General features: G+C 39.6%; 1 protein-coding gene across 2 annotated transcripts; it reads left to right on the top strand.

Moving 5' to 3' along the window:
• The first annotated feature begins 273 nt into the window (after positions 1-273).
• Positions 274-18,415, top strand: nfascb (neurofascin homolog (chicken) b). 2 transcript variants are annotated; one of them, XM_041800349.1, is made up of 27 exons: positions 274-407; positions 1,919-2,040; positions 2,122-2,227; positions 2,319-2,509; positions 4,516-4,638; positions 4,739-4,957; positions 5,963-6,074; positions 6,221-6,408; positions 6,489-6,620; positions 7,831-7,974; positions 8,566-8,677; positions 8,774-8,937; positions 9,026-9,173; positions 9,920-10,044; positions 10,127-10,228; positions 10,339-10,536; positions 12,489-12,559; positions 12,640-12,862; positions 13,331-13,446; positions 13,985-14,195; positions 14,778-14,900; positions 15,225-15,398; positions 15,604-15,735; positions 15,821-15,890; positions 17,798-17,809; positions 18,048-18,083; positions 18,172-18,415. In XM_041800349.1, the coding sequence occupies exons 2-27, from the start codon at positions 1,965-1,967 to the stop codon at positions 18,404-18,406; spliced, it is 3,543 nt and encodes a 1,180-aa protein (XP_041656283.1). In that variant the 5' UTR covers positions 274-407; positions 1,919-1,964; the 3' UTR covers positions 18,407-18,415. The 2 variants fall into 2 exon arrangements, with proteins under 2 accessions (XP_041656283.1, XP_041656284.1); XM_041800350.1 differs by lacking the exon at positions 17,798-17,809.
• Positions 18,416-18,522: the final 107 nt, after the last annotated feature.

Consider the following 18,522-nt stretch of genomic DNA (forward strand, 5'->3'; position numbering starts at 1 on the left):
AAGTCACACATTCAGAGAAATAAACAGCACATTCTTTATATTTTTGTAACTTGTGGTTGTTTATCTGGTAGACAGATTTTGTGTCTGCGTCTGACGGAGATGGATTGTTCAGTAATGAGAGTCCGGTCAGAACAGTGGACTGAAGTGGGCGATGAGTCGGTGGTGTATGGCGCTCATTCATTATTCATTCGATGGGTGGGCAGAGTGTAAGTGGCAGTGACAGACAGAAACTCTTTTACTGAAGTGAATGAACTTCTCCAGGGTTCTTGACCTGATATTTTGAAGGTCTGGGACATTATTTTGGTAAACTAAACAAACAGAAATCATCTTGTGGGGATTATCGGTGAACTGGGGAAGCTGCAGAGATGGGGGGGTGAGAGCCCTGATTAGACTTTGTCATGAGCGAGGTGAGTACTGAACACCTTTTGTTCTCGTCGTACCAGTGTGAAGCAAAGTTTATGTGTGTTCATTTTGCATCAGCTTGGTTCAGTTTGATGACCGTTAACTATTGTTGGAGAATCTAACTTAAAGAGTTGTGAATGTGTCTGTGTTTGAATTAATTTTGTGAATTTACTCTGATGTCTGACTTTTGCTCAATTTTGAGGTTCTTTTATCTATCTTAACTTAATGCCTTTTTTCCTTGACTTTACTTTTCGGACAAATCTTTTGATTTAACTTACTAAAAAAGAAATAAAGGACAATGATCAGACTTCTACTAACTAAAAAACAGAACAGATCTAACCTCTTTATGCTCTCTATCATTTTCTCTCTGGCCACCATTACAGCTAGTTTATTTATAGATACAAGAAAATCAAATTATTACTTACATTTTAATTCTATTTTTATTTGATGTTCTGTTGTCATTTTAGCTTTTCTGGTGTTTTTGCTCTGATATAACCTTCCACCACTGAGTGGAAATGTTTTGTGAGTTTTTTTTTATCCTAAGCAATGTTCTGCATTCTGAAATTCCACTATTTGCTTCTTAAACTGTTTTAGTTTGATTTACATTTTCATACTTTTTTGAACTAGCTTTTATTGCTTTTATTTTGAAAAAAAAAAAGAAACTTGAGTTAAAGTGAGGATTATGGCCTGAATCTAACCATGGAAAAAGTAACGTGTTATGGGCTGAAAAAGATGTAACGGAACGGTAAAAAGCAAAACTTTTGTTCATAAGGTGCAGTTGACAGCCAGTGTCCACTGAGACATGAGATATCAAAACTGTGTCCTAACTACAAGATAATTCCTAATTCCTAGTATCCTGACAGTACGGTCCCACTATATCCATCTACCCAGCGAGCCAATGGAGCATCATACTCCACTCACCTCCAGCTATGTTTTGAATTGAGGTGTCCTTCCAATTAATCTGATTTCCATACGGTGTAGGTACTAGACAGCTCACATTTCATTTTCCTGAATAAATTTCACACATTGACACATATTTAAGGAGAAAATGAAGCTTAACGTTAGTTCATGCAGTACATGAGCGTCGTATACCAAATACAACCCTCTCTCTCAACACAGCAGTGAATGACGTACTTCTCACCGATCCCTGCTTGCATTAATGCTGATTCATCACACTGCTGCTGCTGGCAAAGCTTAACCTCCTCCACCCCAGCCTCCTCCTTTATAGCATAAAACCTGTTGCCCCCTCATATTGATATTCATGCTACTATGGATTCACTGCTTTAACTAGTCTTACTGTATCCAGTACACATTGCCATTTATGTATCAATCCATATCTGGGTTTCTACGCTCCATGGAAAGTGGATGCATGCTGCTAGACTAACCCAGGGAGCATCTTTAGAGCAGACCCTTCCCTGCTAAGTAAACCTGTATATCCATTTTGCAATAAATGGATAGTGAAATACATAAATGTGTTTCACAGTCTTCCACCACTCTTCATTACATTTCTGGACAGGTGAGTTGGTGAAGGAACACATAGCTGGATTCCATGCACGGTGAAGATGGGGACACTGTTTACACCAGCGCTGCTGCTGCTCACATGGCAGAGTGTTTGGAGTTTGGACATCCCTCTGGAGGGTGAGTGACTGGGATAACATATTTTATTTGTTTTCCTGTATAAATTTGAAATGTACTAAGCTGATTTATTTGTGTCTGCAGTCAGACAGCCTCCAACCATCATAAAACAGTCCATGAAGGAGCACATTGTTGACCCCAGAGACACCATGGTCATTGAATGTGAAGCTAAAGGAAACCCTCATCCCATGTAAGAGCTGACCACATGCTGTGATCTGTTTAGTTAAATCTGACACACACTCACTGTGCTGTGTGTTTCTTCTTTCTGCTCCATCATAAAGCTTCTCGTGGAGGCGTAACGGGAAGTACTTCAACATAGCACGTGACCCTCAGGCGTCTATGCGTAGGCGCTCTGGGACGCTGGACATCTACGCCTGGAACAATCCAGAACAATATGAGGCAGAGTACCAATGCATTGCCTCCAATGAATATGGATCTGCATACTCACACAGGATCAGACTACGGCTCTACAGTAAGACCAGTTTATGGATTAGTACTACAACCTGCACAAAACCAGCAGCAACATTCTTTTATGGTCTTATGAGGAACTTTTAGTTTGTGTCCAAGAATTAGATTATTTGCATATTAATCTTATTTAAAATGATCTGACATATTAGAGCAGCCTACTAGACCAGCATACTTTGCCTTTGCGTATTCTAGCTGTGTCAGGGTAGTTGATTTGCATAATCGTCCTGGGACTTTGGGCCTTAGTGGAAATGCAGACATGAGTGGGCCACAGGAACTATTTAGCTCTCTGAAGAGAGGTTCTGGGAACTAAATGTCCCTGGTACCTTCAGTCAGAAAGCACCAATGAAAATACAGTGCTCCTTAGATGTTTTACCCTTTTATTGATTTTAAATATCAATCATGGTCATAAAAACTGACTTTTTCAACCAAAAATCACAAAATAACCTCTTTTAATCCCCCTTGAAGTCAGTATTCAGTAGATGCACCTTTGGCTGCAATCACAGCACTGAGTCTGCATGGATAGGTCTCAATCAGGCTTGCACATCTGGACACTGCAGTTTCACTCCATTCTTCTTCTTCAAGCTGTCAGCTTGCATGGGGCCCGAACAGCCCTTTTCAATTCCGGCCACAAATTCTCTATTGGATTGAGATCTGGTCATTGACTCGACCACTCCAAAACATTCGCATTGTTGTCTTTAAACCATTTTTATGTACTTTCACAGTATGCTTTGGGTCTGGAAAATAAATCTTCTCCCAAGCTGTAGTTCTCTTGCAGTCTGACTGAGTGATTCACAGTAGGAATGGTGTGTTTGTAGTGATGTGCAGTGTTTAGAGTCCACCAAACGCAACGTCTTGTCTGATGGCTAGAAAGCACCATTTTGGTCTCACCAGACCAAAAACCTTTCTTCCACTTGTCCATGGCGTCTCCCACATGCTTTTGGTGAACTCTAGACAAGATTTGATTCGGGTTTTTTTTTCGACAGTGGCTGCCTCGTGGCCACGCTCCCATAAAGCTTTAACTAGTGAAGAAGACAACAGTTGTATGGAGTCTCTGCCATCTCAGCTGCTGAAGCTTGTAACTCCTTCAGAGTAGTCAGTTTTCTGAATTGCTTGGAGTGGCTTTTTTTTTTTGTCTTCATGGTGTAATGGTAGCCAGGAATACTGACTGGACCTTCCAGACACAGGTGTCTTTATACTACAATCAATAGAGACCCATTCCCTGCACTCGGGCGATACCTATTAGAGACTACTAGCACAAATCAACTGGACCTCTGCTGAATTAGGTCAGTCATCATAGAGGGGGTGAATATTTATGCAGTCACTTATTTTACCTTGTTTTATTTCATTGGTATTACTTTGTAGAAATCCGTTTCACTTTGACATAAAAGAGAATTTTTTTGTAAAAATGAAAAATTAAAATTATGTTGACCATGATTAATTTATACTTTTGATTACTGGTTAAACATCCAAGGGATAAATATTTTTATAGGTACTGTAAGTGCCTGCATTTTTGAAAATACAGTTGCTTTTTTTTCTACACCCAGAGGGTGGCAGCATTGTTCCCCCATTTGAGGGAGTACTCCTTAAAGCAGGCATGGGCATTAACACTACCAAACCAGTGTAAATAAATGTGTGCCAGACAGAGTCAACAAGCAGATATAAGACTGTCCTACTTCTTGGATGAGCCTTGGTTTCCACAAAAAAAGAAGAATCATAATCACAAATATGAATTCATATTTTTAAGCTTAGTACTTTATTCAAATAGTTGAATTGTGAAGACTTTATAAAATTGTATCCAGAACTTGGAATAAGTAGTCCATGAAGTTTGTTTAGGTTTTTTTTTTTTTTTTTACGTTATTCAGCGTCTATTATTGGAGTCAGTCTTGCAACAACATCAGTGATAATAAAAAGAGAATTTGGAGTTTACTGCTATTAAGATTTCATGTACATCTGCTGTCATCAAAGAACACACCCATATCTAGTCAAAGCATATTTACCTCTGTATTTTAGGAGCTCCTGTGTGGGCAAAGGAGATCCTTGAGCCTGTGGTGGTCAGCATCGGCCTGCCTTTGGTCCTGTCATGCGACCCACCACCTGGCCCCCCTAAACCTGAAACTTACTGGATGTCAAGCTGTAAGTGTCCTTCCATTTAAATCAGTTGTGACACTAACCACTAAACCCTCTAACTGTATGAAAGTATCCCCTGGATTTTAAACTTTATGTTGTATTCCAGGCTCATATGCGAGACCTTTCAACTGGCCCATTCAGACGGCCTTCCCCACCATGCAGGCTGTGCGGCCGGACCGCAGGGTGTCCATGGGCGTGAACGGAGATCTGTACTTCTCAAACGTCTGGATGAATGACTCTTCTTCTGATTACTGCTGCAATGCTCGAGTACCCTACAAGAACGTCATCCAGCAGAAGATGCCCGTAGTTGTCAAAGTGATAACAAGTAAGTATGAGTGCATATATGATCACAGCTCCTCATTTTCACTTGTTTGTACTGCTAACCTGCATGCTGTATGGGGTCAGCTTTCAACATAAGTAAACAACCTGAAAGTACGCATTGACAAATATTCCACACCAAACACTTCAAACCTCAGCTTGAGTTTCTAGTTAAAATCAACATATGTAACTTTTACCACATTAAAACATAGTTTCAAAGTCAGTCTAATAGTACAGTAACTTTCAAATGGGAGAATGTTGTCCATCCCACTTCCACAGAGAGCCAAAGTTGCCTGTTTGTAGCACTATTTAACTTTGGAAGTACATCACAGTTTTATGGTGGTTTTCTTGTATTATGGCACTAGTTTACACACTAGTCTTCAACTAAAAGAAGCCAGTTAGCCTGTCTGGGTTCTATGTAATACACCTTAGGCAGTAGATCCCAAACTTTTTCTGACGGGCCCCACTTTGGCCAATGAAAATATTTTCAGGCCCCCAACATGAAAATGTATGTCAAACACACCGTCATTCACAATTTTTGCTTACAAATTCTTGTTTTTTTTTTTTTTTTAAGAATTAACTACAACATAAAACCTAAAAATAATTTCATTTTAATAATCTGACTCTCTGAAGATGAACAAGTCCTAAAAAAATGAGAACTTATTAAACATCTTTAAGATTTGTACACCCAGTCCTGCAATAATTTCAGTCGTTATTGTGAGCTTATTTGGTGCTACAGCTCTTCTTGAGTCCTGGATGCAGCTATGAGACAGCCACTCAGTTCATTTTCAATGTCCAGCTTTGACTTGTTTTTTTTTTTTTAATCTTAATTGAGTTGTGTTTTTGAGGAAGTCATGCCTTCATTTATTCTAAACATGTAATAACAAAATAGGTTTTTATGTACCATTAACTTATTGTGCTTTTATGATAGGTTTGCTTGCAAATTGTATTGTTCATTTGTTTCCCACTAAACTTAATGATTGTGTGTGTATCCTGCTGTGTTTCCATTCAGCTCGTACCGTGGCTGAGGCTGCCCCCACCTGGCTGTCTCCCAAAGGTTCATCCAGCTCCATCCTGGTGCTGCAGGGGGAGGAACTGCTGCTGGAGTGTATCGCTGCAGGAGTGTGAGTATGAGGCCAAGATCACTGTATAAACTGTTCAACAGAGTATATTAAATGTAAATGATTAAAATGAGACAAAAGTGAGTACTTATATTTCTGTTTAGCTTTTAAAGAGTCATCTTGCATTAAGCCTTGTTTTCCACCACCAGGCCGACTCCTCATATCACTTGGACAAAAGATGGAGAAGACCTGGTGGTGACGCCCCGCATGAAAGTAAAAAACTTCAACAAGTTGATCCAGATCCCAAAGGCTGCTTTTGAAGACATGGGTGAATACGTCTGCACTGCTACCAACAGGATTGGATACATCGAACACACAATAACTGTCAGGGTCAAAGGTGAGACATATTTAGGATCCTGCTGTCTTTTCTTGATGAAAAATGGTGTGAAAAACAACTCACAAACTTGAATTTTTCAGCGGCTCCATTCTGGTTGGAGAAGCCCACTGATTTAATTTTGGCCCCTGAGGAAAATGGACATTTTGTGTGTCGTTCTGACGGAGTTCCTCGTCCTACAATCAGCTGGTTCATCAACGGGGAACCAATTGAAAGTAAGATGTTATATTTCAGAAGCACTATCCCAAATACTTAAAAACTAGAACTTCTACCTGGCAGTAACATGCCTCTGTGAGGTTTAGAAATGCTAGACTGTGAAAGTATGGTGGGGGGTCAAGGAGGAGGACTGGGAGTGCAGGTTTCATTATGAACTTTGGATGTTGCATGCATGAGTTTTTGGTAAAAGATAAATGCATGGCCATGTCAGAAGAAAATGCTTTAAAGGTTTGGCTCCTATAGTACAAAGTCTTTGTGACCTCCCAACCTGTAAGGCTAAAAGTGACCTTTGACCTTAAAGTCCAATCAGGTTAAATTGAAGTCCAAGTGTAAGTTTGCATCAAATTTGACCAAAAAAAAAAATCCACTCCTCATTCAAAGTTTGATAAAGTGTGTTTTTATAATATATGACCTTTAAGGAAACCCCCTCCAAGCATTCTTCAGATATTGTCTTCCAAAGAAAAGGATGATCGTGAGCCCATGAACTTGATCAGTGACCTCCAAAATCTAATCAGTGTGTTATTGAATCAGAGTTGACATGTGTGCAAACTTTAAAGAAAATCCCTCAAAGTCTACTAGAGATATTATACTAACAAGGAAGAGATGACCATCATTAACAATGACCTTGAAGTTTCCCTTTCAAATCTAATCAGCTCATCTTTGAGTCAGAATGAACATTGAGGAAAATTTGGAAGAAAATCCCTCAAAGCATTCCACAGATATGTTTAAAAGCAAGGGAGGACCATTAACCAACGACTGATCTTTGACCTCCAAAATCAAATCAGTACATCATTGAATCAGAGTGGACACTTGTGCAAACTTTTAAGAAAAAGTCTCCCTAACATATCATAATCATCAGCAAGGGATGACCATGTGGTCCAATGACTTTGATCTTTGACTTTCAAAATCAAATCATCTCATCCCTGAGTCAGAGTGGATATCTGTGCAAAATTTTGGAAGAAAATACCTCAAAGTATTCTAGATAGAAATTCGCAAGCCAGGGTTGGACATAAGCCGGACAAAATAAACTTTCAAAATAAAATCACTCTGGCCATGAGAAGGAGTCATTTTTGCAAAGTTGGAAGAAAATCCCTCAAAGCATTCTTCAGGAACTTGCACTCACAAGAATGTCAGACGACTGAAAACAATGTCTTCTGCCCTAGCGATCGCCTAACCTGATGTCTCCCTTTTGTTTGCATTTTCTCCCAGCTTCTACTCCACAGCCTAACAGACAGGTGTCAGGGGACACCGTGATTTTACGCAGTGTAACAGCTGCAAACAACGCCGTCTATCAGTGCAATGCCTCCAATCAATATGGGTACCTTTGGGCTAATGCTTTCGTCAATGTTCTACGTAAGTTAACACTATTATCCCCCACCTTCACAGATTGAAACTTTATTTTAGTAAGCATCCTCATTTTTTTAGATTGTTTTTTCTTTATTTCACTGAAACAGTCAATCATAAAACAAATAGACAGAAAGGATCACTGTTTAATTTTTGTCATCATTTCACTTTTTAGACTGTTAATTTAAAGTTTTTAGGTTGCTGCAACATTTTTTGCATTTAACAAGGCTGGGATCAAAAGGTTTGTAGATTAGACTAAAGCAAAAGTTTGGAAACCTTATAATTAGGTGCATTTAGAAAAGAGGAGTTTTGTAGAAATTGACGTAAAATCCCATAAAGAATAGGTATTATTTATCATGGGACAAAACAATGTCCACACTCCTCAGATTTAGATCCAAATATTTATGTGTCCTGATTGTGAGCTGATTTTAAAGAGAACAACAAATTACAAATAATGCTTATATATGTAAAATGAAAACTCATGTGGAACTTGTTGACTCTGATAAAAAGGTAATTCAGAAAATACTGATAATACTTTGGGTATTTTTGGAATGACAAAAATATAAATCTGTTGTAAAAGTATCTTGATGTTTTCTGCAGATGCAACTCCTCATATTACTGGACCCAGGAATGAGCTCATCAAGGTGATAGAAGGCAGTCACACCTTCTTAGACTGTCGCTACTTTGGTTCTCCAGTGCCAGACTTACGATGGTGAGTTTGTGCTGATTAAAACTTCAACATAAAGCTTGTTTTCAGACATCAGCTCACAGTCTTTATGAGTAAAGCACCTCTGTTCCTCTCATCCAGGTCTAAGTACGGACAGGGGAATCTCGAAGGAAACCGCTTTAAGATCCACAGTAATGGGACTCTGGAGATAAAACGCATACAAATAGAGGACCAGGGAACTTACCTGTGCATAGTCAGCAACCTGGCGGGAAGAGATGAGAGTCAAGTCCGAGTGGAGGTCAAAGGTGAAAGACAACTCTATCCAGCTGAGCAGTATAATACTACCCATTCACCCCTTGATATTTTCACCCCTTTCTCCTCCATTTTTCTCAGAGCCCACCTTAATTGTAACCAGACCTCAGAGTATGAAAGTCATCAGAGGAACTGATGTGCGCCTCGAGTGTGGTGTAAAAGCAGACGTCACAACGCCTGTGACAACGACATGGATGAAAGACAAAAAGGTCTTATCATATGGCTGGAGGTATGCTTTAGAGATACATGCAATGATTTTAAACTATTTGAATCAAACTGATGCTTTAGTGTCAACCATAGACGGTTGTCTACATACAGTGCCTATAGAGTATTCACCCCCTTGGATGTTTTAACCTAAGTCAGAGAATGCATACAAAAAAATCCAAGGCACTAAACATCCCCTGGAGTTCAGTTAAATTCATCATCAAAAATGGAAGGAATAAGGCTCATGTGTAAATCTGCCCAGATCAGTCCATTCTCACAAACTAAGAGACTGTGCAAAAGGGAGACTAGTGAGAGAGACCGTGACTGATTTATAAAATCAATAAAAGGGCAAACAATTCAAGGGGGGAATACCTTTTGTCGGACAAATCATCTATTGGTTTCTGAGTATTACTTTGTGGAATTTTGGACTACGAAATCTTGATTTTTGCATTACTTTAATGTGGGAATACGGCAGGTTTAGCATTGTATGTTTCATTAACAATTAAGTTACCAACGATCTTAGGTGAATAAGAGTCATGCAAAAGTATTGTAACTAGAAGTGTTACTACTAGTAACTAATTGCTTTTTAGAAAGTACCTGGTAATGTGAACTTTTTTTGAGTAACTACCCCAACACTGATTACAAGTCCTGGCTCTTTGGCACACTTAAGCACTGGTTTATCTTTGATAAATGACAAAATACCTTCTCTCCAACCATCTATGTTGTAAACCAATCAACACCTTGATTTCACAAATATGACTCACTCCTCAGAATCTCTCTGGATGAATCAAATCTGGTTGTCTCGAATGTGAACAGAGGTGATGAGGGGAATTACACCTGTATCATCAAAAGTGAGCTAGACCAGAAGTCCGCCTCGGCACGTCTAACGGTGATGGGTATGAAACTCATGAAATGTAGTGATTTTCATCAACACCACAGCATGCTAGCCTTGTAAACATTTGTTTTGTTTGTGTTTAGACCGTCCAGATCCTCCAACTAACTTGGAGTTGTCAGATCCGTATGAGCGCAGCGTGAGACTTAGCTGGGTTCCAGGAGCCAGCAACCACAACCCCATTACAGGTAGGAGCCCTTCCACTAAACCCAAATCAGGAAAAACAAAACATAGTGTTATTTTTATCATTTTAGGGGAATTCTTGTCGCATTCACCAGACATTTCTGCCATGTTTCAGATTACCTAGTTCAGTATGACGATGACGACTGGCTGCCTGGGAAGTGGAAGAACCTTTCAACGTACCCGGGGAACCTCAACTCTGTTATTCTGCATCTTCAGCCCTTCACCTACTACGAGTTCAGGGTCATTGCCATTAATGAAATTGGAATGAGTCGGCCCAGTCGCCCGTCTAAGCGTTTCCAGAGCAGCGGTGCACGTAGGTTTGATTTTGAAGTACATATGTGGACAGAGATAGGCTGTGAGCTAGCAAACATGTTTTATTTAGCACAATTCATAGGAACAGTTTTTCAACTTTGATAAACCGTTGATTTTAAAAAAGAAAATCACTTTCACTGTAATGTCTATAGGTTTAAAATGAGGTTAATTAGGCGACATTTAGCTTAGCCTAACTTATCGTAGCATAGATGGGGCAAGATGGAGCTACTAGCAATTAGCTAAATGATTCGGAAGGTCCACTTAAGTTGTGAGATGATTTTGGTGGACATAAAGTATGGAGGCAGGGAGAACGCTAGCTAGCCTAGCTGAAGTTTTCATGCTTAAGTAGTTTCAATAAAGAACGTAATGTTGGAAAAAGATAAATCACACCACCCTGACATCTTCATGTTTGATACTAAGCTAAAAGGAGACAGTTAGCTTAGCATATTCTAGTAGCATACAGACAGAGCCCTTGGATAGACAAATAGCATTGCTACAGTTTTTATACTAAAGGAGTTAAATAAAGAGGGGGAGTAAAATGAGGAATATTTACAACCGCAATTCCACAAAAGTTGGGACGCTGGGTAAAATGTAAATAAAAACAGAATACAATGATGTGCAAATCTCATAAACCCATATTTTATTCACAATAGAACATAAACAACATATCAGATGTTTGATGGCCGCAACATATCTCAAAATAGTAGGTACATGGCCACGTTTAACATGGTGAAGGATTCCCTCTTCCTTTAACAACAGTCTGTAAATGTATGTAAAGTGAGGAGACCAGTTGCTATAGTTCTGGGAGTATAGTTCTCCCATTCTGGTCTGATGTAGGATTCAAACTACTCAACAGTTCTGTGTCTTCTTTGCTGTATTTTTCATTTTATGATGCTCCAAATGTTTTCTATTAAAAGTTCTGGACTGCACACAGGCAAGTTCAGCACCCGGACTCTTCTTCTGTGAAGCCATGCTGTTGTGATGGATGCTGTATGTGGTTTAGCATTGTCTCTCTTTTGTCTTTGAGACACAGGGTCTATGGGCTCCAAAAAAGGATTTCAGATTCTGATTCATATGACCACAGAACGGTTTTCCATTTTGCCTCGGCCCATTTCAAACCGTCTTTGGCCCAGAGAAGACAGTGGCGTTTCTGGACATGTGGCTTTGCCTTTGCATGACACAGCTTTAACTTGCATTTGTGGATGGCTCGGTGAACTGTGTTGTCAGACCATGATTTCTGGAAGTGTTCCTGAGCCAATGCAGTGATTTCCAACACAGAATCATGCCTCTTTTTAATGCAGAGATGCCTGAGGGCTTGAGGATCACAAGCATCCAGTATTGACCTTTAGCCTTTTCTCTTGCACGCCAAGATTCTCTGAATCTTTGGTGATATGCTGTACTTTGGATGATGGGTTGTTCTGATAAACACTGAGGAACATTTACAGAATTTTTTCCACAATTTTTAGACTGTTTTTTTTTCTGATTGGTGAACCTCTGCCCATCTTTACTTCTGAGAGACTCTGGCTTTCTAAAATGCTTCTTTTATACCCAGTCATGTTACTGACCTGCTGCCAGTTAACCTAATTAGTTGCAAAATGCTCCTCCAGCTCCTTTTCAATAGTACCACTTACCTGTCAAGGCTTTTGTTTTGAAATAGTAAAATGCCTAAGTTTCAACATCTGACATGATACATTCTGTGTGAATAAAATATGAGTTTATGGGGTTTGCAAATCATCGCAGTTGTTTTTTCTGACATTTTACAAAGCACCCCAACTTTTTTTAAAAAGTTGTACCACCCTCATTTCTTTTAGTTAATTTTGAAGTTACATAGCTAATAGTTAGCCTAGCCTAGTTTAGCTTAGAAAAGAGAAGAAAGGAGTGAGAAAAATTTATCTTTGCCCTAGTTTTATTCCTCAAAAACGATCCAAAAACTGCCTCTGTCTCCCTGCACAGCTCCAGATGCCATCCCTAAGAACCTAAAGGGCGTGGGGACATGGAGGAATAACATGGAGATCAGCTGGGAGGTAATATAGACAGAGCCCATCATAACCTTTAATATATGCTGCCTATTTAGATTAATCTATTCTGGCTACTGTTCTTTCAGCCTCTCACTTACAGAGAGTGGAACGGGCCTCACCTGAAGTACCTGATATGGTGGAGGAGGAGAGACTCCAGAGAGGAGTGGAAGAATGCGACCACCAAATGGTTGAAATACTACATTTATGATGCTGACACCTTCACTCCATATGAGCTTAAAATTCAGGCTGTCAACGACTTTGGGCTGGGACCAGAGTCTCCTGTTGTGGTTGGCTACTCTGGTGAAGACCGTAAGTAACAAAATCTGCTGCATTATTGCATTTAAATGAGTAATATGTAAAAAAAAAAAAAAAAAAAAATAGTTAAGTTAATCGTGTAGCTTATTTTTAAATCTTGGGGGTATTTATACTGCACTGGTTTATAAACAATGTGGGAAATTTTCATGATGCCCTGATAAACCAGTAATAAATCCAAATATCCTTGGGTGTCTGTTATTCCTCAGGTTATACCTGCAGACCTGTTTTTTAGTAAAATATACCATAAATGATGCATATTTCCAATTTTTGTGTCTTTTTCCATTTATATCTATACCTGTTAAAGTTTCTGTATTTGTACTAGTGCCGGGCAAAGAGTTTCAATTTCAATCACAATTTTGGTTTCCCGTCATCTTGAAAACAAAATAATGATTGTATGTTAAGTGGCAACAATATGTAGGATTTTTGCTGACTTCTCAAAAATGTAATCTCTGTGGTCCTCAGGTCCTGTGACTGCACCTCTCAACCTGAGAGTGTCCGACATCGAGAGCACGCAGGTGACTGTGCACTGGGACCCTGTGACGCGAGATGCTATGATGGGAGAACTGAAGGAATACAAGGTTAGAGGTTTTAAAACTGATACCAGGCTTTGATTCGCCAAACCCAGACTGGACTGTCTGACTGCCAAACAGAGGAGTGTGATTCATCACTCCATAGAACATGTTCAAAGTCCAATGTCAGTGTGCTTTACACCAGCGGTCGCCAACCTTTTTTTGTGCCATGGACCAGTTTAATGAAAGACAACCTTTACATGGAACGGCCATCAATGTGTGAGGGATAAATATGCTGAAATATAATGATACAAACGACATAAAAACAAAGAAAGTGCAGAAAAATATAATTCACCATAATACTGATCCAGTGGGAGCCCTGAGCTTGTTTCTCTGCAATGAGGTGGTCCCATCTAGGGATGGTGGGAGACTGTTACACCAGAGGTTTGTTTATTTTCACTCATTTTATCTGTTTGTGGGCTTAATGTTTGAGTATCATGTGACCAAGACAAGCATCTTGACACATCAAGAGGTCAAGGGGCACAGAGGGATCTGCTGCTTCCATGCCATTCAAATATTTTATGCGTTGTGTTTTGTCTTCTCTCAGGTATACTACTGGAGAGATAGCAGCCAGCTGAGGTGGCATCGAGTCAACAGAGGCATGAAGTCCATATCATTCGCAGAGAACGGTCCAGAGCCCTCTGGTGTTGTCACTGGACTCATACCTTACAGCAACTACAAAATGTATATAGTGGTGACAAACAACCGATATGAAGGGCCGCCTAGTAATTACATACACTTCTCAACACCTGAAGGAGGTAGGAAACATCCTAAGTTTACCATCCAATAATAACAGAACCTCTTATAAATCACTAAATTGAGCATATTGCATTAATTCAGTTAGGCCACAGAGTCAAGCACTGCCATATTAGAGATCAGCTGATCCCAGCTGACATCCAGCTGATTTGCTCTAAGCAAGCTATTGGCTAATCGCTCTCATGCTGCCTTATTTAAACTACTCTCCTAGCTACGCTCTGCCGCTCTCTCTTGCAACCCTCCTCCACCCCAGCTCCTCCTGTATTCTGCTTCTGACTTGATCAGTGTCCTTCTGTTGTCATTGATGCCTGCTCTGCTCTGGGTTTTTTGCTGCCTATGCTTTCCTTATCGGCACAGGAAGAGCAGGAACGTGTGCTGTTCCTGCTTAATGCTTCCCACGTAGGCTCATGGAACGGCAGGGGGATCCCAGAAGAGCCACACTGCCAGAAATAAACAACAGCATAAGTGCTGATTAATAACTACTAATAAAGAAATAGTTATACCTGCAAATCATGTGGGTTTTTTTTACAAAGTGGCCCTGACTGAACTATTATTGTTGTCTCCTGTTGTGTTTTTGTCTACAGTACCTTCTGCTCCCAGCTCCTTCAGAATCCAACAGCGACATCTGGACAGTATTTATGTGGACTGGGAGCTGCCAGCTGAACCTAATGGCATCATAACTGGATATTCCCTCAAGTATCAGACAGGTACGCTATTCCATCTGAAGCACTTAGAAATCCCTTGGAGATTTTTCCATCTTCACATGCTTCCACTTCAGAGAATAATGCTGTCTTCTGCAGTCCCTCAAGGAGAAACAGAAGAAAAAATGGTTAATTGTACTTGAGCTGGCAAAGGTGTACACTTGAGACTCAAGTCCATGTCCCTGTAGTGTGTAATAGCAGCCTTAAATATGCGCTCAAAGACTAAAACACCGCTGAGGTGTGCTCTCCAGGGGGTAATGAACACTCTGTACTTAAGTGTTCACTCTCAAGAGTCCTCCAAACGCTCTGTGATTTCTGCTCTCTCCTCAGTGAACGCCACCAGAGGAGAGGAGTTGCGGGTCGAGGAGTTTCCTCCCAATGTTACAAGTTTCTCAGTGCGGCGATACGACCGCTACACTCGATACAGATTCGAAGTGGCTGCTCGGACTCGGATCGGGATAGGAGAGTGGCATACAGAGGAGTCGCCTCACTACACCACCGAGAGTAATTCACCACAATGACTTTTGACATTACAACTTAAATAAAAGAGCCCCAAGATGACATGCAGCCATATTTTTTTTCTTTTATTTAAGGGGAAACTGTAAAATAAGATGTATGGATATATGTCCACTCCAGCCTTCCATACTTAGTATCACTGTGGCTTGGATAAGGTTCATACTTAAAGGTTTGGAAATGTTTTGTCTCTCAGCATATGCTACGGACCAGGTAGACATCACCACTCAGGGCTGGTTCATTGGTATAATGTGTGCCGTGGCTCTCATCGTGCTCATCCTGCTCATAGTGTGCTTCATTAAGAGGAGCCGAGGGGGTAAATACCCAGGTAAAGCAATGATTATTCCTATTTAATAAGCTCCACAGTCATTTAAAGGTATCTGTATTAACATTCTAGCTTGTCTTAATTACAGTACGGGAGAAAAAAGACATTTCTTTGGAGCCGGTGGATGACAAAGACCAGGAGGGATCCTTTGACTACCGGTAAGAATGACTGTGGACGGATGGTGCAAAGACAAGAATGATTGGATATCAGTTTATTCTACAGGACTGCTAACTGTTTACATCCAATTAATTAAGAACAGCAAAGATGTTTTTATATTATTATAATAATGCCAAATGCTAAGGACTGGTTTGTTTTGAATAACACTGTACAGCACTATCAGCGTGAAAAGCTATAACAAACGTAGTCATGTTTTTATACCTGTCTGATCTGTTTCTGTGTATTATTAATCATTTCTTGTGAATTAAAGCTGCCCTGTGGAGACATATCACAAACAAGCAAACGTTAGATTGAAAAGCATTACGTCTACAATTTTACTCAATTCATGAGATCTGACAAACGTGCTCATTTCCTCCCAATATTGGAAAACTCTCAAGGTTATTAAGCAGTAATAACCACATTTTATTTTTAACCTGAATAATAACCACTGTTATCAAAGAAAAAACAGTTTTATTTATTTGTGCTTAGTACAATAAAGCCTTTTCCAAAATGTAAACTCCTTTTCTCAAAACAGAATTATCTTTTCATTTGTAATATTAACAATGTGGATGAGCACACTGAGCTAAATGATTAGGAAAGTAACTTCAGACTTTATAGCTAAGCCATGATGCGCGCAAATGTCAGGATGTCAGAAAATAAAGTAGAAGAAACAGAGACAACTTTAATGGAATATAATTGAATAATTATTTAAAAACAAAAAAAAAAGGGACAAAAGGTGGAAAAAATTGGTGAACTGGTAAAAATGGGTTCAAGTGCCAAAAAGGCAAAAAGTGGCAAAACTGAGCAGAAAAAATTGATCACAAATGGCAAAATTGTGTGGAAAAAAGTGGCGAAAAATGGTTAAAAGGGGCTACAAAGTAGCAATAACAGCAAACATGGGTATAAAGTGGCAAAAGAAGTGGCAAAAATAGATCAAAAGTCGTGAAAAGGCGCACTGACATAGTGTATAATTCACAACTGGGGAGGGCCCATTTACTGGGATTTCTGGAGCCCTAGCAATTCTGTGGGCAGTTCTGCCAATAACCATCAAGTCATACAGGCTCATATATAATGAGGAATAAGTCAAATATCCATATTTTAGAAATCTCCTCTTCTGTTGCTCTAATATCTCTTGCCTTGTTTTAAGTCTCAGTTTCCACAATGGATTTAGTTGCGTTCCTTTCTTCAGTAATGACTGGAAAATTGGGTTATCCAGATTTCACTCGCCCTTCTGTCTGTTCTGCTAATATAATTCAGGTAGCTTTAAAGAGCCACATTTGTCCACAGAGTTGTCAATCGTGATGCTACATCTGGTCTGTTTTGTGTGAAACAACTGAATAAAACGCATATAACTAAGAAAGATTAGTACTTGCACACAAATCATCATGATAAAAATTCACTATCATGAGCAAAAAAAAAAAAAAGTTTGAATTGTACTTTAACCCTTTAGTTTTACACATGCCCCATCTATAAAAATGAAGGAGGCGGGGTTTATGATCCATACTGGCTTCACTCATGGGCAGGTTTGCTCTGTCCATCTTAATATACAGTCTATGGTAATGCCACTTGTAATAGGTAGATTGTTTTGCAGCTTTTTGAAGTATTTTATTTCTTTGCACGGTACTAAAACTTTCTACGTTCAAAAGAAGAGGAAATCAGACACAAGACGACACAAAATTAGTACAAAACAAATGTAGGCCAAGTGATTAAAAACTCCACAGAGACTCTTTATTGGATTAATTTAAGCATGAAGCACAGAAACAAATCAAACCATTTTAAAATGCCTTATTTTTGTGATAACTATTTGACTGTACTCACATTATTTCTTTTTTTTATTCTACCTTTTCTATCTAAAACTTTACCTCTCCCAAAACCTCAACCCTGTTCTTTTCCTACTGAACCACTCAAGGTCTCTTGAAAGGTATGAAATGCCTTAATATTGACACATTGACCATAATGACATTTAAATTATTAAACCATATAGATTATTATTATTTAGTGTTAAACTTACAGAGGTCTGTAGCTATTTATAGTATATTTAACATAGCACACAAACTATAATTTAGATTTATCAGTGAATAACTGGTAAAATGTAATAAAAAGATTGTAAATCCTGTCATATAAATGCTGCTCCTCATTGATCTTTCTTCATATTTTAGGATAGCACGTGTCTCCACTCTGCCTTACCCTCGACGGTACGTCCATGCCTTATATACCAACATCTGACTGACTTTTATCAAAAGTTTCTGTTTGAAACTATTTTTTGTGCATGTTGGGTTTTAGTGATGAGGAAAGGGGGCTCCAGAGGGGCCAGCCATCAACCGAGTCCATTATGAAGCGCTCAGACAGCGACGACAGCCTGGTGGATTACGGTGAAGGAGGGGAGATACAGTTCAACGAGGACGGCTCGTTTATCGGCCAGTACACTGGAACCAGGAGAGACGTCAGGGAGGTGGACTTCGGTGTCGGGAGTCTGGAGCTCCACTCTCCGATGAACACCATCTACTCCCTGGCATGAAACTCAAAATACAAAACTGCTTCCTTCTTGTCGTGGCTTTTCCAAGCTTGCTGCCTCCAAATCCAATTCTAAAAACTTGTGGTTTAACGGCAGGAGGGAGACGCTTCAGCCTGTTG

This window comes from Cheilinus undulatus, linkage group 11 (assembly GCF_018320785.1).
Source record: "Cheilinus undulatus linkage group 11, ASM1832078v1, whole genome shotgun sequence".
NCBI classification, from domain to species: Eukaryota; Metazoa; Chordata; class Actinopteri; order Labriformes; family Labridae; genus Cheilinus; species Cheilinus undulatus.